Genomic DNA, 24,072 nt, shown 5'->3' with positions numbered 1-24,072 from the left:
GATTATAATACAAACAAAACAAAATCATTTATTATTAAAGATAACGTTTTTTAATTGGCACGGATTGTTTGACTGGATATAGAAATGACATGTTTGTATTTATTGAGGAATGACTATATCTATATTTCAATGTAGGAAGAATAAACACCTTTGAGTGGCATCAACCTTTTTCAAATGCTGAACTTGTCGTTACATTGTCTATGCTTTAATATCTTTCGTTAGCATGTCAATTTTCAAATATTTCCATTTACATTATACATCAATACGTAGTTTTATATGTAGGAAATGTTATGAAGGGAAATGTTATGTTTCAAATCAGTTTGTTGACCGCATGGTCTTGTCCAAATTAAAAGAATAATAATCAGTACGAATAAAATACTATTGAAAAACATCTGAATAGATTTTCGAATAACAAATATAAGATGGTGATTTTATATTATCATGATTTAATGAAATTTATAGTTATGGAGTCTGTAATTAAAATTTATCAGATTCCCAATTATAACTTCTATCATTCATTTAAGATATTATAAAATTGCACAGATAATGGTAACAAAGTCACGTGATTTACAGTAATTTATTGTATCATGTGTGGTTATTCTCTAATATTGTCATATATAATATACTAGTATAAAACATTATCTCTCTGTTCCTTTCCCAATCACGTTTTACACAACAATTATCGATTGTTATACAGCAGCATACAGAATTTACCAGAAAAACCGTTGAGTCGACACTTTTAAATCTGGCGCGGTCTTATCACAGGCTTTGCCCCAGCACGTGGCACTTCAAGTATTTTAAAATTTCCGCGCATTGATATATGAAGCGTGATTAGATTTGTTGCAAATTATCATCTTGAAAAGCATGCCGTAAGCAGGGCGTTTCTTGTCAAATGTTGCCAATATGTGGCATGTAAGTGAACCAGAAACTTTATCTAATACAGAATGTACAATATATCAAACTACCCGGTAAAGTAGATTTAAATTATATAATCATTTTTTCAGAATTGCCAAACACGTGTTATGCATATGATATATTTTATTCATCATGTGATTTTGATAATTAGTACTGGTGTAATATTGTAGGAAAGGATCTCGCCTGTCTGTCCGGAAAGCTTCTCCTGGAGATTCGGGCAATTATGTATGTATAGCTAGAAATGTTGGAGGAGATGTACAACAAGCAGCTGTGATAAAAGTACAAGATGGTAGGTTTAATAAATATGATTTATACAAATAGGCAATAACTTTATATACCATTAATTATATTGGCTACCTCGCGTAAACTGTGTGCATGTACTGCAAATATCAATTGATGAAAACTGTTTAACAAAATTATTACACCAATTATATATTTTCAATTAAGCATTTCATTCCTGAGTGCGGTTCATGATAGTTAATTAAATAAGTGCAGTATTAAATCATTTATTTGAAGTTGAGTATACAACACTAGTGTTATACTGATCATTTCAGGCTATACAAACATACAAAACACGTATCATTTCAGGCTCTACAAACATACAAAACATGTGTTATTATTATCATTTTAGGCTCTATACGCATACAACGCACGTGTTATAGTTATCATTTTCACTCTACAAATATACAACACATTTCAGGCTCTACAACTATGCCGGAGCCAGGTTCTCGTGGAATGCAAGATAAAGAACAAAAGTTTGGAGAAACTTTAAGATTGACTTGTAAAGTTAAATCCAATTCAAATCAACCCGCCAAATTTACTTGGAAAAAAGGAGAGAAAGAAATAAAAACTGGTGATATGGAGGGATTAACTATCCGTTATAAAGAGTACAGTAGCCATTGTTATCTTCTTTGTTAATTTTGTTTCAAACCATTTTGTTTGGTATATCGGATACTTTCTCAAAATACTGAAGTATGTCGGCATCGGCGTCGGGAAAATTGTTTAATAACCGTTCTAGCACTTTATTTTAGGAAATGACCTTAGAACAGCCGAGGTTACATGTCGAGCTTATCTGATAGACTTGATACAACTTGTTAATTTGTCATGTCATCAGGAGTAAATAACTGTATATTCACCGAACATGAATCAGTTTGAGTGGTAAATACTAATAAATGAATTATGAAAAGTCTTTATTGTTCATATAAATGTTTTATTTTCATGTTTATAGAGACGTTTCGTGTTACTGTTTATATAGATAGAATAACTGAAAAAATGAATAACACACATGTTTCTATTATTGTCACTTATTCTGTCTAAATTGATAATTAGTACAAAACATACAAAACATGCTTATCAATCATTATCTTAACGATTTTGTTTTGATTTTAGTGACGAATCAAAATTAAAAATAACCAAAACTCTGCTGTCAGATGAAGGTGTATATACATGTATTGTGAGGACGTCAAGCGGGACAACAATCCAGAAATCTAACGTTACTGTCATTGATGGTACGTATAGTCACTGTGTTATATAGAATAAAAATGATTGTAGATATTCATATCATATCATTATAATAATCAAGTTCATCTTCACTAATCGTATGTTTTCATTTATCAGAATGCACGTGTCGTTATTTTGTTCTTTAACGCGCTTGCTTACATGAACTCAGTATATTTGGCAAATAACATAAACATAAAAATATGCATCTTAAATTTGCAACATTTTTCTGCACTTTCCTAATTAACAAGTGTTTAAATAAGCCATGTCTGTGAAAGGTAAATTTCATATGATTAGCTCTAATATATTAGAAATGTTTAAATGATGCATTAAATATTGTTCATGTGGAAATTACTCTGGAAACAAGTAATAAATAACTATCTATTTCACAAAGTTAATCAACCTCCAACGTTCTAAGAGGTTAAACCCCTCTTAATGCAGGAGTTTGCTGTGCTAATTTTTTATGAACGTAGTGTAAAAAAGATTTATATATACAGCAAATTCCTTGAGAAAGAGGGGTAAAACTCTTCGAAATCATCATGGCGTTATAAAAAAGTTTGATGTACTAAAGCATTGAAAGGTTAAACACTGTCTGTGCCACATCTTTGTAATGCAATCCTTATTCACTTTGACTGGTCATTTTCTAGTCTAGTATAGGAAGAATTTCATTTATAGAATTACGAATTGATTGCCAGCTGACACGAATGATTATTCAATTAATCTCTAATGTTTCCTATTTCCTTCGCATGAACGCAAAATTGTTTTAAATGTCAATTTTGCATAGTTAGATCATATCATATTTTATAGTAGGTAGAGTTTTAAATTGTCTCGTGTGACATACCTCTCCTGACTGTTCGGTGTTAAAAAAAATAATATGGACCGATAATTAGGGATTAAATATACCAATTAGACCTTCTGTGAGATTTGATATGATCAGTGGTTTCAATTTACGTACATAATGTGGACACTGCGCTGTTTGCTGTACCGTCATTTCTCGCTTATAAGTGAAAAAAACTACAAGACAAGTATGAAAATTTGTATTGGTTATCTTTTTCTGAATTAGAATAGATGACTGATATATATGGTGACAAGAACAAATCCCTTATCATTTCAAATGTTATATTGTGTGGTAATGTTTCACAAAACATGTAATTAAGATAACTAAATTGAAAACTAGATGTCGTCCTGGAACAAATGAATAACACGAAATCTATGAAGGTTTCTAATCACAATGGTTAATACATAGAATACACATCAAACCAATGTATATGCATCCCATTTTCGTAGAGAATATAGTATATTTTGAGTTTCAACAATCCGGGACATAAGGGACGGTGAATTAAATCATAACTGATTATTTCTTTGAAGTTTAAGTTTAAAGATAAAGTATGTGAGTTAGAAACCCATCAAATGATAATTTCATATCAAATGCCAAATGGTCCAAACTATTTAGTTGATAAGAATGTTAAGAATATAGATATTCCATGGACGATAATACCCATTCCCCAGCATGCTCACATAATTAATGTAGACAAACGGAAATTCAATTATGTATAATCAGTTAATTATGTTTCAATATAAGGGGGGAAAGAAGGTAAGAACATTGGTAATCACGGAATGAGAACTATTTTAACGATGATGATACAACAATTTTAAACAAAAAGGGTACCATGTTCATTTATAAGGTTGCTATTACAAATTACTTTTCCTTCAATTCCAATAGCGTTATATCTTAAATCTTCTTCTATTGTAATACTTTCGTTTTCCTCGTGGGGTAGCACACTTATAACAAAAGTAATTGCTAGTGTTATTGTTTAATTGACAACGAACTTAGTTCCTTTTTAACATGCTATGAACGTTACACTGCCTCAAACATTGCAGGAGGCCATGTGCGCCGTATGTTAAGACCACCTGCAAAGAGTCTAACTGAAAAATGCCAGCAAGATTTTTAACATATTTCACACAGGGAACTTCGGTTATTGTTTTGAGATTAAAATGTTTTAAGCATATTATCTCAAAATGTCTGATATAAATCGATACTGCGATTAACACTTTGTACTCTCTGACATTGTGACCATTTTAAATAGTTATTTGTGCTATCTAATTGCTGACCTTGTAAACAATAAATTGACGGTTTCATGTTACATATTCAATAACTAGACTGATATTAGAGACAGTACATTACTATTTATATAAACGTTATTAAAGCAGAGGAAAGTCATTTTTCTAATGTTGTCCTGAACTTGCTAGATTATATCTTGTTTTCTGTTTCATGATATCCTTATTTAACGAAGAGTATATTTTTAAACGTGATATTTTTGTATTTATAAAATTCTTCATAGGCCAGATACAAAACGATTTGCTTTAAAATATGTCATGGTGCTGCAAGCACGCATGCGCACACTCATTGATATAGGAGTCAGGTTTACTTAGATGTTCTACTTCAACGTCTCATCACATTTTATCATTTGCTTTTTGCAACGGAAGGTACTAAAGGTATAATTATATACGACTAAAATTAATGCTCGTATTGCAATATGTTTGTTGATTGTTGCATTTGAAAAAGTTCAGTTAATATATTAACATTTTTGTTAATTATGTATATGTATTTTGTAACACTGTGAAGGCGACATTGTGTGTATATATTTTGTAACATAAAAACAATATGACTTTGAAATAATTTCGGTTTCGATATTAACATTTTACGAGAGTTAAGTTTCCATTTGAAGCATGTTGACATGGCATTTTTCTGTTATATTTAGTTCCGATACTAGTAACATCAGGTAAGGACGCATTTTAGTGCGTTTCTATTTTGCTTCATTTTTGTGTTATTTTGTCTAAGCGACGCACTCTCAACTGTATTTATCCTAGAATATATACTAATTTCATGTAAATACTAATCTTTACCATAACCTAAGCTGAGTAATCATTTATCATTCCTTTATTTTAAACGCAACAGCAAAAACACGATTATGTCTCTTATAGAAACCTAATGGACAATAACAGTAGTTGAAAATAGCGCGTGACAACATAGTGTGTAATATCGTCTATTATAACAGGCGTGTGTAGAATATTAAACAATCACGTGTTATTCATATGTGTTTAAATCTAATGCTATTCTTAGACACTGACAAATACCCTGTTTTAACCCATATTTACAATTTTGTTTGAAATTATAATCTCCAAACATGCGAAATTTACCCCGGCTTATAGCCTAAACAACTATACACTTTGCTTCACGTTATAAGATAAAGCTTGAATTACACATAATGATGGTACCCCTCGATAATTGTTTCTAAGGTAATGACTTTATGTAATTTTTTAAATTGAATATTATTATTCCTTTATTTTCTACTGACATATTTCGATAATCTTGAAACATATGTATATTTACCCGGGATATATTCTATGCTTGAGGAAAGCCTGTGGTTGCGTATAACTGTTTTAAGGGTGATGAAATGGTATATATTTAATTCATCAATGCTTTTTGCTATACGGTATTTTGAGGATGTGATGATGATGGAGTCGCACAAAGTAGTTTCTAGTCTGGGGATAGATTTTTTCTTATTTTATTTTGGAGTGTATAGTTGACACAGTTTTCTTTAAATATATACATGTCTTTAATATAGAGCTGGTGGTAATATTTAGGGCTCTGTCTTTCTTTCCGCTTTTATATCATTGCGGAGAATCTTTGTTAATGGTAAATACAACTTCCTTGGAGTATTCTTTAATGAATATAATCATAGGGTGTGTCTTCTCTATTCTTTTATAATCGGAAATACACTTTAATAAAAAAGATATATGCAGCTGCCGGCATGTAGATGTTTATAAATCCCAAATCTAATGCTATTCTTAGACACTGACAAATAGTGTGTAATATACGTCTATTATAACAGGCGTGGTGCTACCCTGTTTTATAAATCTAATTGCTATTTCTTAGACACTGACAAATACCCTGTTTTAAACCCATATTTACAATTTTGTTTGAAAATATAATCTCCAAACATGCGAAATTTACCCCGGCTTATAGCCTAAACAACTATACACTTTGCTTCACGTTTTAAGATAAAGCTTGGATTACACATAATGATGGTACCCCTCGATAATTGTTTCTAAGGTAATGGCTTTATGTAATTTTTTAAATTGAATATTATTATTCCTTTATTTTCTACTGAAATATTTCGATAATCTTGAAACATATGTATATTTACCCGGGATATATTTTATGCTTGAGGAAAGCCTGTGGTTGCGTATAACTGTTTTAAGGATGATGAAATGGTATATATTTAATTCATCAATGCTTTTGCTATATGGTATTTTGAGGATGTGATGATGATGGAGTCGCACAAAGTAGTTTCTAGTCTGGGGATAGATTTTTTCTTATTTTATTTGGAGTGTTATAGTTGACACAGTTTTCTTTAAATATATACAAGTCTTTAATATAGAACTGGTGGTAATATTTAGGGCTCTGTCTTTCTTTCCGCTTTTATATCATTGCGGAGAATCTTTGTTAATGGTAAATACAACTTCCTTGGAGTATTCTTTAATGAATATAAACATAGGGTGTGTCTTCTCTATTCTTTTATAATCGGAAATACACTTTAATAAAAAAGATATATGCAGCTGCCGGCATGTAGATGTTTATCAGCAGTTTTAACAGTACTTATTTTGGGTCTTATCTTTAGAAAAGGAAATTTGTTGCTATTAGAAACAAAGATAAAACCCTTTAATTTTCAATGGATTAACAAGTTAACAGCTTATTGTATAGAGTGCGAACAGGTGCAAGAAAATAAAGACATTTTGTTATGTTAAGATAATGAGAATTTTATAGTTTCTCAATGAACGGATCACTACGAAATTGAAAGCCGGATGCAGCGCTCTGTTGTTTAAGCAAATCTTAAAATGTTGTTACCAATCTGTGTGTCGGTTAACAAACTTGGTAACATAAGTCATATAGTACTATGATTATATCGTAGCTATATTGAAAGGTTTAAGTTAAATGTATTCAATATAAACTAAGCACTCGACGATTACTGACAATGCATCCATGTCATCATAGTGTTTATGACGTCATTTCAGTATTTATGACACGTCATCACAGTGTTTATAACTTATATAAATTTTTCTATCAAATACAAAAGTGTTAATCCAGTACAAGATTTCATGACAGAAACATTCGTAAAGGAAATGGTATTTTTGTTTTGTGCTGTGTGGTCTCAGAAAAAAAGATCGACTATTATATCAGAGGATATGCTTTGTGGTTTTATCTAAATTTTGTAATTTGCTAGTAGTGTGCCTCTTTTTAGATTGTTTCACTTTACTAGAATTTATCAAATACCATAATATCATCTGATTATTTTATTATCGTGAAAACAATATTTTGTAAATTTTAACATTACTTATTGACTTATTGAGATTTTTTACTCCACATGCAAATAAGTCTCTCATATACATGTTTAAGTTAAACAGTTGCCTACATACATGGTATGAGCTGATAACACATTTACATAAACTGTATCGTATGAAGGTCTTTGTCATCTAATTTACACGACGACTACATAATCATGTTTTACCTTTTTAAATGGTCAAACATTTTTTGTTAAACAACTGTTTTCAAAATGTTAACAGTTATAACATTGTGAAAAATGTTCAGATATTTCTATATTAATGGTCAGATATCTCTATAATGATGGTCAGATATGTCTATAATAATGGTCAGATATTACACCAATAATGTTCCTATATTTGAACAAATGGTCTGATTTCATTTCTCCATAATTAAGAGACGTAAGTATGCATCAGTAAATAGTTCTTATTGAATATATATATAAGAAGTGATAAAGAATGTACCTCAATTTTGAAATAAGGATTTATTTAGTTGTCTTTTGTCAAGTTGTAATTTGTACTATTGTTTTTCAGGGCCAAAAAAAGAAGTCCCGTGTGGTCCAGAACATAAAAATTATTGCCTGAATGGTGGCAATTGCTCAAAATACGTATCTCTTAATGAAACATTTTGCACGTATGTATCTTTAGATAGAATAATTAGATTCCTTTACTTCACCATAATAAGTAATTATTTAAAACACATACAGTGTATATCAAATGTGCACATATTTAGAAAATATTGTGGGATCATCTTTTCCTTTGTATTGTTTCAACAATTCTTTGGCAATAGTGCATATTTTATAAATGGAAAGAAGGACTAAACGTTGCACGATTAAAAAGAATCAATATTAAAATACATTAATGAAAACAGTTGGCGGCACCATCCTACGTTTTAATTGCCTGTTCCTAAAAATAAGTCTTTTTACCCTTTAGGTCACTTTCGGGAGCTGATAAATCAAAATGTAAAATATTTCGTCCATATTTATAATAAATTATTATTTTTGTAATTTATTTTTATTCGGTATCCTAATTTATATAAAGATATTTTGTTGTGCTTCAATAATCAACATACTGAAATTTTCAAAAAATGATAAAAAGAAAATGTTCTATTATTTCGCAAAAGCAACTATAGAATAAAATCTTTCGCATTTACTTCCAACAACTTTTAAACCATAACAGAGAATAAAGTAAATAACATATATTCAAAATGAAATGAGGCATTAATAGTCACAGGTTTGAATTATCTTCTCTCGAAAATGGTTTAAAAGAGCTCAAACATTTACAAAGAAAAAAAGTAAAATGACGACCTACAGTTGTTTTCATCAATGTTTTCAATTAATTTCTCTTTAATGATGCAAAGTTTTTTTCCCATTCTTTGCCTTTGTGAAAAATTGCACTACTCCTGGAAACGTTTTAAACAAATGAGGCAACAACATCTTAGTTATATAATCTAGAAAGAGACTAAGGTAGACCTTAGACAGATTTTAAAGTAGTTTTAAAACTTAATATTTTCAAGAAATTATTTGATACATTTTACGTTAATTTATGGTAAATAATATATATTATATATTATATTAATCATTGTTATACTTTTAACTTATTTAATGACAATAAGTTTAGGGAAGTGACTTAAAATTCACTTCTTCTCCACCTCTGTGAGTCCGAATTAATGTTTTGTTAATGCTTTAGCGGAAGCAACTGATGTGGTCCACCTAAGGTCGGTTTTTCTACCTAAGCACATAAAACAATGTTTATATAGGCACTGATCAGAACCTTAGGTTATGTGCTTTGTAAAAGTGAATTTATCCAACAATTCAGAGTAAACATAATATTCTAACTAAAATAATATCTACAAGATTTATATCAGGGATATTTATAGATTGTTATATAATGTCGACACCTTTATTCAGAGATAAATAAACTCCAGTAAATTGTCTGCCTTGTTGAACATGTTCTAGTGTTTCAGTAATTTCTCGGATAAGGATAAACTGATAAACAAAATCAAATATTTTTGCAGATTTTTATTTGTAAATTACCTCCCCTAATTTTTCAAAGATTGATAGATTTTTACAAAGATTGATAGAGTAAAACTGTATGAACTTTATATGCTGATAGATTATCCAGGATGAAATCACAGGAGTTTTGATGCTCTCTTTCTACCTGACTGCCGGTACATTGATTACACTAGCAATTACATGCATAACGACACTACCTGTTACATATTTAAATCACAGATATAACTGTTCTGCTAAAATCTTCAATTATTTATTTGTTCAGGTATAAATTTGTCTGCAGAACTTTAGTGGGAATTCTTGTGATATAATACAGGTTTCATCTATCAGCAGAACATCATTACCTTCTTTTAGATAACACACATTTAGATATTTTAGTAGATATTGTAGCAATGTCTATAGATTTGTCTTTAATCTTGTTTGAAATTTGATTTTAATGAAAAGGCGTAGATATTGCAAGTTTTTTTCATAGGATTATGGTAATTACTGATTCGAATCTATAATAAATAATGATAATATGATATATAAGCGTTTTGTAGGTCTTTGGTTTGTGGTCATGTAGTCTATTTTCATGTCGTTTTAAATAATTAATTACCTGTTTGCTACGTGCTTTTTGTTTAACATAGAATAACAGAACAAGCTTTATACTTTTCACCTGTTTTATTATATATAAAATGATTGAGTGATGATATCAGATTAATGATATGAATAATATCTTAAATTACATTTATGTCATCTTGTCTAATAGCTTTTAATAATCATATTGTAAAACATTTCTTGTATGCTTTACTTCAGTTCGAAAGATTTCTTGTTTATTTTATGTTGGTCAATTAAATACATATAACTAAGAATGCCTGAAAATTATTCAGCATTTTGTGTAAATGCAATACGTTCATATTTTTTACGTGGCAGAAAATAAACTGAAAGCTTTGCATGGTTGAAAAAGTATAAAGCCTATCAAAAGACTGATAATATCTTTATTTGACTAAAGCTGTGATTTTGCTTATATATAATCTATAACGTGTATAATTATGTTTGGTGCTGGTTTAACAGATGTCCACGAGAGTATAAAGGTAAACGGTGCGAAGTTTTCTCCATAGATGTCAAGCGATCACTTGGTACGAAAATCTACATTTTGGGCATGAGTTATCTAACATAGAAAGAATTTTACAGCATGGGCATGTAATTAAAGCAAATTGACGAGCCAATAACAATATCAACACTATAACAGAACTTTACTTTTTAATTAAGAAAATAATGTACCTAATTGAATAATTTGCATGTAAATAACCCTTATTTGTTTAACACACGGAAAATAAATGAAAATTTGTTTAACATATAGAATGTAAATGAATTTGTAAGAATGTGGCTAATAACTGATAAATGCTGAGAAGTCGTTGCTTCAAATAATTGCCTGCCCTTGTTGTAGATTTCTCTCTAGAGACGACAATAGGTGCTGGAAGCAGTTTCCATGGGATAGTTTCTTCTTATTACTAACCCTCTTGTATTTAGCATGACCATTATAAAAGGTAGCCAGAGTGCAGCTTGCATGAACTAATGCCATTTAATGCCCGTCGCAATAAAATATATATCGCAAATATATAGATACCAAATGATTAGCTATTAGAGCATTACAAATTATCTCAAATATGACACACTGGCTACTTATAAAACAATATTGCTGTAATGTGCTGGTAGTTATAGTTCAATGACTGTCAGAAATTACAGTTTCTTGGTACTGGGAATCTTCTGTAGACGCCTCTATGTCGCATCCCAATTTGAACTCTAATAGGTTAGTACAAAATCATGTAGACATTGTCTAACAAATGCATGTACTGCATGAACAGTTAAAAATGCATTTTGAAATTCAATTTTTGATTATTAAAAATTTAGATATACACTTATAAAAATTCTATTTGAACTTAAAACAAACATATTTTATATGGATATATATTTATTATTCATGAAGACTTAATGCAGTGCTATTATTTTGACATTTTTGTAACAAAATATTACAAATATATATGCCGACCAGAGTTCAGATTTAGATGCTTTACCCAGAGAGTATACATTATATTTTGGTGACAATGGGAACCATCTATATTTGCTCACCTATCTCCTCTCTATCTGCGCTAGGTGCCAGCCTGGTTATCACGGAACAAGATGTATGGAATTAAGCTTCGATAAAGCCAGTATGTATATTCAATGTTATGTTAAACGTTGTTAAAAATGTAGTTTCCTTTTTTGTTTTATAAACGAAAGTCATTGCTTACATTTTGTCAATTTATGTAATGCAATGTTATTTTCCGTTGTAAACTATTATTTAGTTTTTAAAGTCAAGACAGCGTGTTTCTTATTTATATTTTTTTTTGTTTTCTAATCATTTCATGTTTTCTTATGTTTACTCAGTTTTCAATGTAAGAACGTCTGTTTGTATTTTTTTGTGTAATATAAAAATCTAAGATTTTATTATTTCTATGATTGTGGTGTTTTGAATGATGTATTTGGTTTCACTATGCACGACATGAGTGTGGTTTTATCTTTGGTTTTGGTTATTTCATATCCATTTTTTCATTGATTTTAAGTGACAGATTAATGTATTCAAATAAAGTTATTTATAGCAGGAAAGTAAAAGAAATGGCCAAGCCAGCTTTTAGAAGCTTACATATGCTATTTATAACCTGTATTATAAACAATCTTCATTCAACCTTTATCTCTCTCTCTTACCTTTATTATTGCAGATCTTTTATAACCCTTATCCCTTACCCTCATGCGTCCTTTATTTACTTTACTCATTATTCCACTTTTTGATATAATTCCTTTACATGGTCTTTTATGCTTTGTTCATCTGTCTGTGACATGGTTAGTTTACTTCAGATTCAATATGGAAAACCCTTAGATAATTTCTTCCTTTTTGATAGCTATTATATACGATATTATCTGATTATTATATCTATATTTCTCTTATTAAGTACAGATATTGACCATTTATTATTGTATAATCTATGAATAAAACATTAACTATTATATAATGCCAAACCAAAAATGCTTTATAATTGTAATATTATATGTAAACAACTGCTGATAAAATTAGAACAGTATTAGAAATAATTTAGAGATACAAATAATATAGCTTTAACATATTTAATACAGTGTAACAAATATATTTCATTCTTGCATAAAACACATTCTTTTATTGCAATGCTTTAGAACAAAAGATACAAAAACAACAACTTTCATGGAAATATAGCTGTTTTATCGTCATTAATATTTTAGAATATAATGGCATAAATTTCTTTGCATTAACTGAGTAGTTTTACGACTTTAAGGTCAGTGTAGTGGTCAATATTGACTATGTATTATCCCCTTGAATGTACTTTTATCTGATGCCTGCAATTCACGCATAACATTATAACGCCAGGCTATAAAATAGCATGTATTATAGAACGATCTATCTTCAGAAATGAGTAGGGCAAGGTTTGGTACAAAATCTACACATCTTTACCTTATCATTTGTACGTCAGCAGTTATGATCAAATAGTTGATCAGCGTGTTTATCTGAACTGTACTTGTTGAATCCCTGTTCATATACGATCCAGCTTCAATATTTAATAGCTATATCAGTTTTATAATTTAATGGGCCACTTGTTCCCACGTTGAATGTGATAGGTTCTCATTTGTATAACCGCTAACAGTATCACGTTCCTTATCAAGTATCAGAGGCCGGCAACCATCAATCTTACTGTTCTAGCAACACAATCATTCAGCTGGGGTGATACTATGCTTATATGCTGTTTCGGGTTGGACCTCTACCAAACCTAGGTCACCAAAAGGAAGAATTTGAGATTAACAAATTCTGAAAAAGCCGGAAGCGTATTATATCCTCTTCTTCAATTGGACTATTTCCAAATTTATGTCAGTAAATCATTTCCAAAACTATGTCAGTAAAGCATTTCCAAAACTATGTCAGTAAGGGAAACTTTTCAAATGATTTTTCATAAGTTAGAGTATCAGTAAAGAGAAAAACAGAATCCCTAAAGAAAGTCCACTACGGTTAAATTAAAATTGTTGCAGGCTCGGTTTGATTGAACTTGTTCATGGACAGTAGTGGTATTTTCAAGCTACCGTCCACGCCCCCCTAGCACCGGCTTAAGCTTCATATAGTCGTATATTTCAATAATGTTTAAGAGTTAATAATTGTTCATATAGGATTTAACATTGATCAAACAGATTATGCAGTATAGGCTATCATCCTTCCAATAAAGTAATAATTTATACATACAGGATTAATTTCTAGACACAAGTATAAAATATAACTTAACAAAAATAGTACATTATGGTCTTGAGACATTACAGTTATCATCACAAAAGTTTGGCTGAAAGAAACATAAGGAAACCATGCTGGTTTTTATACATCATTGTATCATAATAAAACTTTATTCTCCAAACATTGTGTATTATAGTGATTTATTACTTGGAAAAATTTCTCCTTAAAACGAAAACATTGTTTCAGCTGTCTGATGTCTATAGGTCACCACTAGTATTCAAGTCATACGTCAATAAAACAAAATATATAACTTAAATGACATGAAGTGCCTAACTTTCTCTTTGAATAAATATGAATTAATTTGAAAACGATATAAAATGTGTTTGATTTTTAGAGTAAAATGATACTGCTTTAAGTATAAAGCATAATTATGCTGAACTAATTGCAATGTAGGAATAACTTAAACAAAACTGTATTAAAACTGTTGTCAAATTAACTAGGATATATATATATAGGTAAATTCATGTTAAAGTCGAAGTAACCTTAGTAAAACAAAAACTAAGTAATATCCGTGGATATTTCATTTTGTTATGTAGTCATATTCTGCTTGCATTTTTATAATTAACATGAAAGACGTTCTGTTTTCACGATTAAATTTACAACAATGAGCCATTCTTAGTATTACTTCAATGACTGAACGACTAAATATAGAAAATATCAGCACTTGTAAATGCTATAGAAAAATGTCGTATCCATAAATAAAAAACCATCTTATCTTAAGCTAGAATAAATGAAGTAGCTAATGAAAGTACTCTTAACTTATTTGATTATCTTTCATCATTATTTTTTATCAACATCTACAATGTATAATTTGATACATCTTTAAATCATTGTTAAATCACATAGCACTAGCCAACTATCATCTTTGAAAAGACTTAGAATGATTTATTTGATGTGAAGAAAATATTACAAGGCATTACAAGAGAAACGAATTTTTAGGATAACACACTAAGAATTTCTAAGAGAGATAACACACTAAGACTTTCTAAGAGAAACGAGTTTTATCGGGATAACACACTAAGATTTGATAAGAGAAATGTTTTATCAAGATAACCATCACCACTAAGACATTGCAACAGAAACGTGTTTTACGGGACATGAAACACACTTACACATTTTAAGAGAAACTTTTTCATCAGGATATTACACTTTACACATAACCAACATAACCATAGTAACGGAACATTTCTGATTATAGAGAAATTTTAGAATTGCTAACGGTTTCTTTATAGTTATGAACATCTTTAAATTTAATTGAATAAAGTGATTTTTGAGAATAATATTTAAAGTTTCATATTCGTCATATTTTTTTTATTATAAAGTGTTTTATATTTTACGCAAGTGTGAACAATATATTGGATCATATAAAATATTATTGTCTTCAAACGTTATATATAAATTACACTGAACAATTTATGATGTAACATTTAATTTATATATTAACCTACAATATCGTATCGAATATCAAAGTTTGCATTCAAATCATTAATACTGTTTATTTCTTTGGTTTTCGCTTTGAGTAAGTTTAATATACTTTAAAACATGTATGTATTAAGCACATATATTTATCATAAACCACATTTTCATAAAATTGCTTATCGTCTCAACAATCAAATAAATGTTCTTGTGTTTCTGTGATCTCTTTGATGAAGCAGCATGATTTCCTCGTATTCAATGTTTCTTATAGTTTTCATTGCAATTTTGACAGTCCTCATATATGATATAAAAATAACATTTTATAAAGTTCGTATCATTTTAGGAGATCAGAAATTATTTATTCATAAAGATGTAAGATTTAGCAATATGAAAAAGTACATGACACTAATTAATAATTAATAAGGGCATTGTTATATAGCCTTTACTACACTATGTACTGATTTGTTGCAGTGTCCACGAATATATGTTATATGTGCTATTGTAGGAGAGGATAAACTTGCCCAAGATAGGACATTTATCGTCGTAGGAATCATTAGTGGCATTTTACTCTTCATTGGAATCTGTGTGGCTTCATACTTCCTCGCTAAGTAAGTATAAGTTTTATTTCTACATGTTTGTTTGGAAAGTATTTTATGGACAGTGTCTCAAGTAGAAGCTAGATCAAGTTAAGGTGATACTGTCGGTGTTTCTTCGTTTTCTATATACTATACGAACTACTATACGGACTACTAACAGCAGTTGGTCTTTTCTTACGGACTGAATGTAACCAATCAGACAGAAGATTTATTTGACCAATGATTTTGGTCACGTGACTATTTATACTATAAAACGTGGTTGGAAATGTGTTGTCTTACAATAACTATAATAGACATGGATATAAATGTTACCCTAACTTATAATCATAAAATATTCATGGAAATATAAAAGTAAGTATTATAATATAATAAAATTACGTTAACATGACATAGTCACAACATAACCACCTTTTCGTTCCCTTTTACTCTTTCATATCTATGTTTTACTCGTTTTATCATATCTATTCCAATTTTATGAAATGTCAGTTCAAGATTCTCTCCAGTGTTTACGTATATATAGGTATTTATATCCTAGGTAATCAGTGCATTGAGGAAGTCTGGAAATCAGTTTATATATTATAAATATTCCCGTAATCACATTTTTCTCCAGGCTTCACTTCAAGAAATAATGTCTGCCACCCTGACAGTAAATTTTACTGATGATATTCTCAACTAAATGCGTACATTATTATAGTTTATCAACAAGTCGAGAACTTAGTTTGTAAATAAATGTAAATTTTGTTAAAATGATCAATTTTAAGAATTGTATATGTCCAATTATTTAGTGACATCCCTATTAAATAGTCATTGCCATTGTGCAGTCACATTTTCAAAATGTCTCAAATTTGATACTTACTGAAAGAAATAAGACCACTGATTACACTTAAACGTTATTTGTTGTTCACTTGTTAAATATCAAACACATGTAGGTGTATATTGTGAGACAATGTTAAATATAGAATATAAAACTTTTATGATTCAAAATGATATATTTAAAAAAAGATAGAGAAAATAAGAATCCCTAAAGAAAGCCCAACACGTCAAAATTGAAAATGTTGCAGGCTCGGTTTGATTTAGCCTGATCATGGACGGTACTGTCAAGTGCAAAGTACCGTCCACGCCCCCTAGCACCGGCTTAAGCAGAATTCAACATTTAAACATTAAATGGTAAAATTTTGAATTTAGAAACATCCGCACACTGAAGGTATCATTACACTGATAGAGACAACAAAAATGAAAATGTGACATGATGGAAAAATGAAAGTTTCTAGTTACATGATATGATATTTAAAGAAAAAAGCGCTTACATGTATGTGAAGCGATACATTCGGATAGACTTACACAGCAGTAATAAATTGTTATATGTTTGTTTGACTAAACCTAGTACTGGATGATGGCATTGGAATGCTTGTCTTTGTATGTCATTTATTTCACTGGCTTAAATTTGAGTTTGGTTACTAGAAATAATGATATCCATACGCTCGCATATATATACATTACTTCTTAGCTATTATAAGAATCTAAATGACTTATATATGATATACATAAAACATTAAAAAAGACTAATACTATGACCATTGTGTATTTTAGGCGACGCCGGGACCAATTCCATCGCCGGCGGCGTCAGAGGGCAAATGGCAACATAGAAGACAACATTCCACAGGTTTATAGACCACTTATTGGCTGTGATGATATAGATGGACTCACGAAGAAAATGAACGGTGTTCTGATACATAAGGTAAATATTTTCTCAAGGAGACTGTTACTATTTCAAAAGTCGTTCATACTAAACACTTTTAAACAGAAAGATTTGATATGTTTCGCGGAGAAAAAATCATTTAAAAAGTTTGAAAGGGATTTTTGTTTCTAACTATATATTTTGCTAAACATTTCATCTTTTTGATGAATGTTTAAAATATATCATTGTGCAAAAACAAGTTTTAAAATCACGTATTTAAAGGGACTCCACTGAGGTTTTAAAACATAAAAACATAACATTTGAATTTCTTTACGTAAATAAGCTGGGGCACTTTATACAGGAATATATGCAAAGATAGTTAAGAAATATACTTTTAAATAAATTGAAAATCGTATTTTTATGCTTTCCTTAGGGCTAAGGAAGGCATAAAAACACGATTTCAATTTGAGTGAAAAGCGTTTGAACATTTTCATTTTGGGTCATTTTTTCACAATTTGAATAATTATTCTGGAAAAACGAAGTGCGCAAATGAATGATCTGAAATTTTGCATAAAGATTAGTGGTCTTAACCTTAATCAAATGGTACATTTATCTGGAAAAAATATTTTCAGTCCCCTCATGTCAAAAAACCTCAGTGGAGTCCCTTTAACATGAAATATGAGTCAAGTGCCTGTATATGTAAAGATATTCTAATTGCAATACCAAATATGTTTTATGTCAATTCACAAGTTTATGACAAATTTAACAATGAGTACTAAGTACTTTGTAATCATTTGTACAAATGTGATGTAAAAAGAAAATTACATATTATGGATACATTGATTCATCAAAGTAGTAGCAGAAATTAGTTATAAAAACATCTGGGGAAAAATTACTTTATAAAATTATACGACCTTGCTAGGTCATTTTATTTTTTTTCTTAAATTTTATTCCCTTTTACAATTTTATTGAATGATGTCTCTTGCGCATATATCTCCCACCGCATTGAATTAAGTTGAATTTATCAAATAATGTAGTAATGAAGTTACCGAAACTTTGTCTTTTAGGAGACTCAAACAACGGAGACATGTTTCCTTACGTCTGACAAGACAAATCTCTACATTAATCCTTTGGAAAGTTATACTAGAAATGATGGTGGTGATAGGAATAATTCCAGATCAAGAAAATCAGCCGTCTCTCTTGAGGAAGACCCAAGAAGAAGGAAAAGTCCAAATACAGATCAAAATGAAAGAAATGAATCTAGAAAAAGTAACCCTTCTGACAAAAGTGATAAAAATGATCTAGGTAGCAAAAGTGGCAGTATTGGAAAGCATCTAAATGTAGAAGGGATTCCTGATAGAATGAATGATCTAAGTCCAAGACATACTCCGATACAAAAATCGTCGGATAGACCTGTAGGTGCTAATCATAATCCTAATATTCCAAGTCCGAAATCCGCTAGGCCACCTGCATTGAATCTTGATACCGATAGTGATGACGAACCACCAAAAGATGGAACGCCATTGACACCTTTACATATAAGTGAAGAGGAGGATAATTCTGAATTGTTTAAAAAGTGCAAGCCAAAGAGAACAGAAGAAGAAAATGCTGAACTATTTAAAAAGTGTAAAGTAAAGGCCACAGCACTTCAAGCATTTGGTCCCCCTAAACGAAAACAAGAAAATCAACCGTTTGGAATCAACAGGAAACAAGATAACCAACCATTTGGATCTAACAAAAAGCAAGATAACCATCCAATTGTACCTAACAAAAAGCAAGATAACCAACCAATTGTACCTAACAGAAAGCAAGATAGTCAACCATACGGTCCAAATAAATTGCAAGAAAAGCAAGAGAATCAGTCGTTAGGGCCCAATAGAAAACAAGATATACAAGAAAGTCAGCCATTCGGTCCAAATAAAAAACCAGAAAATCAGCTTTTCGGATATAATAGGAAACAAGAGAATCACCCGTTTGGACATATAAGAAAACAGGAAAATATTCCCAAATCTAATTCCAAAGAAAAAGATATGACTTTACCGATTCATTCGCCTGAAAATAATACTGCTGTGTCAACCAATGGTGAAGTACAAACGCCAGGTAAGCGTTCTAAATCCAGTTCTAGTGCCAATGAGGAAAGTGATAGTAGTACCACAACGGAAGGTTGTGACTCCCCAGGAACAGCCTGGGCGAATTCACAAGAGTTCTCCGATGTGTCACCTACACCACCACCGCCAAAGACTTGGAACGAGAGAGGTTCACCTGAACCTCCGTCGAGAATATCGCCTGCTTATTATAATATAACACAAGATAAAGTAAGACAAGCTCCATTTGCAAACAAAGGCCATAGATATACATCATCTGACCCACGAGATGATGACAGGAGAAACAATAAAGTAAGAACAAACATGAAAGATAAGTTTTCAATAGCTATATAGAATGAAATAATAAAATAACTTGATTTGCTATTAGATGCATAAGGTACGGAATGACGGTGGTCGGATACATTAATTGGATAACTTTGAAAGAGAAACGTGCATTCTTGTCGCAATCGTTTTCTGTTTAAAGAAAAATGATAACAATAGGTACAAATGGTGGCTTAATAAACGCGTTTGCGTTAAACATTTGCATTTCGAAACATAAAAAAGAGATTGTTTTCGTGAGACTGGTTGAGTTCATCTGTTATGCATTGACGATTATACACATACACATTACAAGAATATCAGACTTATTGGTCCTTGAAAAAAGTATCACATTATTTAACAAGTTCCGTTTACGACACGGTTTTTACGATTAGTGTCTGTTTAATTTTAAACATTATATTAGTAATGAGAAAGAACATTGATACGAGGTGGTCCAGAATTAAGTTGTTAAGATATCTAAATTATTTCATAACATACAAAACAGACATTCTAACAAGAAAACATATCATCACATTGATGTAACTGTAATTTTTAAAATGTTGACAGGGCCTTGGAATATATTAATTCTGATATTGTTGAACTGTGTATTTTATCCATTTATATATCATTCCTTGTAAATACGCATTTTCTATTTATGTTTGACTGTTGATCAGTCTTGAATATTGTTGTGAATACACTATCAATATTTTATTTTGAGTAATGAAATTGTAAATCATAATTTAACACTTAATGTTTTTCGGTATTTCATGTCTTTTCTTTCTTTAAAAGAACCCTATTGATCACACTAAACCAATAATATATGAAGGATATTACTAAAACGAAGTCCAGCAAAATAAAAGATTCACTTTAAAGACAAAAATGTTAGTCCAACTTGGATTTTCACATATTTTCTTGTACGACCAAAATATTACATGAATTTTATTTTTCAACTTTATTCAAATATCAAAAACATAGATTTCAATTTGTTCTGCCAGTTTGTCATATTTGTGATTATTGAAGGTGTTATTTTTGTGTATATATTGTTTATATTCAGTTATTCGATGTTTGATTACATATGTAATGGCTTTTTATATATTTTGGTGTAATTACATCACCTTAAAGCATTTATTCTGCTCACTATCACGGTTGTCACACATTCCATTTTTGAAGGTGCTGCGATGTTACTATGTTTAAATCGGGCAAAAAATACCGCTGAAAGGTGAAACATTTCATAGTATAACAGTGTTTAAAACTTGATATGTTCTGACAGGAAAGTAATTTCTGGATGAACGTTTGAAGTTAATAAATGTTTTGTTAGTTTTGTGATCTAAATATATTCTGGTATCATCTAAATTAGGATGATTGTGTAATATACTAACTGGTATTCGACTGTTTAACGTAAGGTGCATTTGTCAAAGGTTAAACATATTAATTGAACGATTACAGAAATATTTAACTGATGTAATATTCGGAAATTTCGTACGTATTTTGGCTTAAGTAAATTAATTTTTTATCAAACTATGAAACTAGGAATGTGACTGATATCCATACAAAACTGTTTCCAAATGAAAAATAAAACAAAAAAAAACTTTTGAACAACACATTTCTGATTGTAGAACGTTTGCAATATTACCAGTGATAACAAATGAACAAAAGAATGAATGAAAATGCATCTGATGTGCAAATATTGGATTGCAAACGTGTTTTTTTCTTGTGTTTAAGAATTTATGATACGATTGCTATTTTTTTCATATTAAGTGTGGTCATATATATAGCCTTAAATTTAACATTTCCATTTATTACTATCATTTTGATATATGAAACAATATTTAAGTAGTGTAATAATAAATGATCAACAATGTTGTACATGTCTAGATGTTACCTATATATGTATATTGTTGCAGCTTCTTATTGTATTATAATACATCAATATGTCGTGAATATAAAGCACACTGCCAATACAAAATTATATTATGTATATATAGCATATGATATCAATATTTATCATTCAGATTTTTAATCATATATAACTTTGTTTGTATATATTGCTGATGTTTTATTTAGCCCGAACTATTATGCAAAGTTTGTACAAATTTTTGTTTTATATTATTATCAAAGGGACACTACTACTGCTGAATGTGAGGAAATTATTTTCTAACAGTACAAATTACGTTATGTAACAGTAAACTATACCTCTAAAAGTTTTAATATGATCTTACATTCAATGATGATAGATTAAATAAGTATATATGATAATTTAATTACCTCATCATATAGTAGACAGAGTCTGATCCTGACAAACAGCTTTCTATTTGTTTGACTGTAAAATAAAATGAAATACATGATATATGTATTATGCAATAACTTGATTTTAATTTTTATTTCTAAAAAACATTTATCATATACAAATCTATATTATATTATTTTAAACATCATTTCAAACATTTCTAGATGTATAAAATATAACTTTAGTAGTTTGACAGTCTTTAAGGCAGAAATACATAATTAATCTTTACCACAATTCAACTTTATCATTTTATTCAAAATATCATTTACGATTAACTTAGCTTCTACTGAATGGCTGAGAATTAAACATTATTTTTCCCATTACAAATGGACATAAAATGATATATTTTTTCTTTCTATATTTAATTATATAGATTTATGATGTTTTTATTTATTGAGATATGTTACTAATTTTCTCTGTCTTTATGACATTGTTAAGTTTTGTAAATGACATAGTATTTAACTCAAAGCATTGCGGAAGTTTTTGCAGTCGGTATATATTCAACTGTGTTTAATAAAAAAAGAAATGTTAAGTTTATGTATGACACGTGTGAGAATGATGTTTATATTAATGTATGATGGTTATTTATTGAAAACAAACTAGTCGAGTGTTTGTGTTTTGTTTTCTACTTCATTGTGGCTGTTAACGTATAAATTCTACATTAAACATATGGTAGAATTTTAAGCAAATAAACTAATTTCTGTTAAACGTCATTATCTTGTGTCTCAATTGATTTTATCCAAAATATAAAACAATTATGGTGGTAATAAAGCCAGCTCTCCTCCACTATAATTGTTACAGTGCTCATTATGATTAAATGTCAATTTGCTATTATAAAAAAGGTTAAAGATCCTGTAACACAATTTTTATGGTTTTATATCATAAATATGATGCTCAAATTAAGGTAAGTTCCAAAAAGCATTATTTATAAAGATATTACCGAATTTAACACATCATGTAAATAAAGGGAGGTAATAAAATATTTATTTTCTATAAAGAATAAGTCAATTTTTCAATAAGAAATAAATGCATATATTTTGATTACATATAATATATATAAATATTTGCAGTACACATTTTACATATTCTTCAATGTTTGAAAAATATATATATACAATTTCATTTAAATGTGGTATACAACCTAAATTACAACAAACAGGATCTTTAACAAAATAAACGCAATTATATACAATAATTAGGTTCCAAGTTTAAGTATTAATTGGCCATTTAGTTGAATATTATTGCAGCATACTTTTTGTTAATCATGAAGAAGGGGGAAAAATCACAAATACTTGTAATGACTTACAATTGTTAATGTTTTAGGATTTATTGGACCGTTTTAGGTTTCATTCAAAAACAGATAAGGCATCTGGTAAATTAAAGTTAAACAACGATTCAATTTGCAGGAGTCGTTTCTAGGTAACAGAGAGCACACAATATCATTGGAACCAGACGTGTATCGTTCATATGTCAAAATCATCTGCCAGCATTTGTCGTAGCTAAACATTCCCTCAACCCCCCCCCCCCCCCAAAAAAAAAAAAAAAAAAAAAAAAACA

At 29.7% G+C, this 24,072-nt stretch overlaps 1 protein-coding gene across 3 annotated transcripts in view; it reads left to right on the top strand.

Annotated features, from left to right (window-relative positions):
- LOC132721421 (pro-neuregulin-1, membrane-bound isoform-like) overlaps window positions 1-23,228 on the top strand; it is a 53,543-nt gene extending 30,315 nt beyond the window's left edge. For 2 of the 3 annotated variants that reach the window (XM_060705726.1, XM_060705728.1), the window contains exons 3-10: window positions 1,086-1,204; window positions 1,616-1,802; window positions 2,305-2,423; window positions 8,332-8,431; window positions 10,863-10,927; window positions 16,058-16,160; window positions 17,739-17,886; window positions 18,894-23,228. In XM_060705726.1, the coding sequence (XP_060561709.1) occupies window positions 1,086-1,204; window positions 1,616-1,802; window positions 2,305-2,423; window positions 8,332-8,431; window positions 10,863-10,927; window positions 16,058-16,160; window positions 17,739-17,886; window positions 18,894-20,264 (2,212 nt within the window). In that variant the 3' untranslated portion in view covers window positions 20,265-23,228. Of the gene's footprint in view, window positions 1-1,085; window positions 1,205-1,615; window positions 1,803-2,304; window positions 2,424-8,331; window positions 8,432-10,862; window positions 10,928-11,945; window positions 12,002-16,057; window positions 16,161-17,738; window positions 17,887-18,893 lie in introns of all 3 variants that reach the window. The other variant, XM_060705727.1, reaches the window with a different exon arrangement.
- The last annotated feature ends 844 nt before the right edge of the window (window positions 23,229-24,072 follow it).

Source organism: Ruditapes philippinarum, unplaced genomic scaffold (genome assembly GCF_026571515.1).
Source record: "Ruditapes philippinarum isolate M1 unplaced genomic scaffold, ASM2657151v2 ctg1538_1_1_1_1, whole genome shotgun sequence".
Classification (NCBI taxonomy): Eukaryota; Metazoa; Mollusca; class Bivalvia; order Venerida; family Veneridae; genus Ruditapes; species Ruditapes philippinarum.
This window is presented reverse-complemented; position numbering and strand designations above follow the sequence as displayed.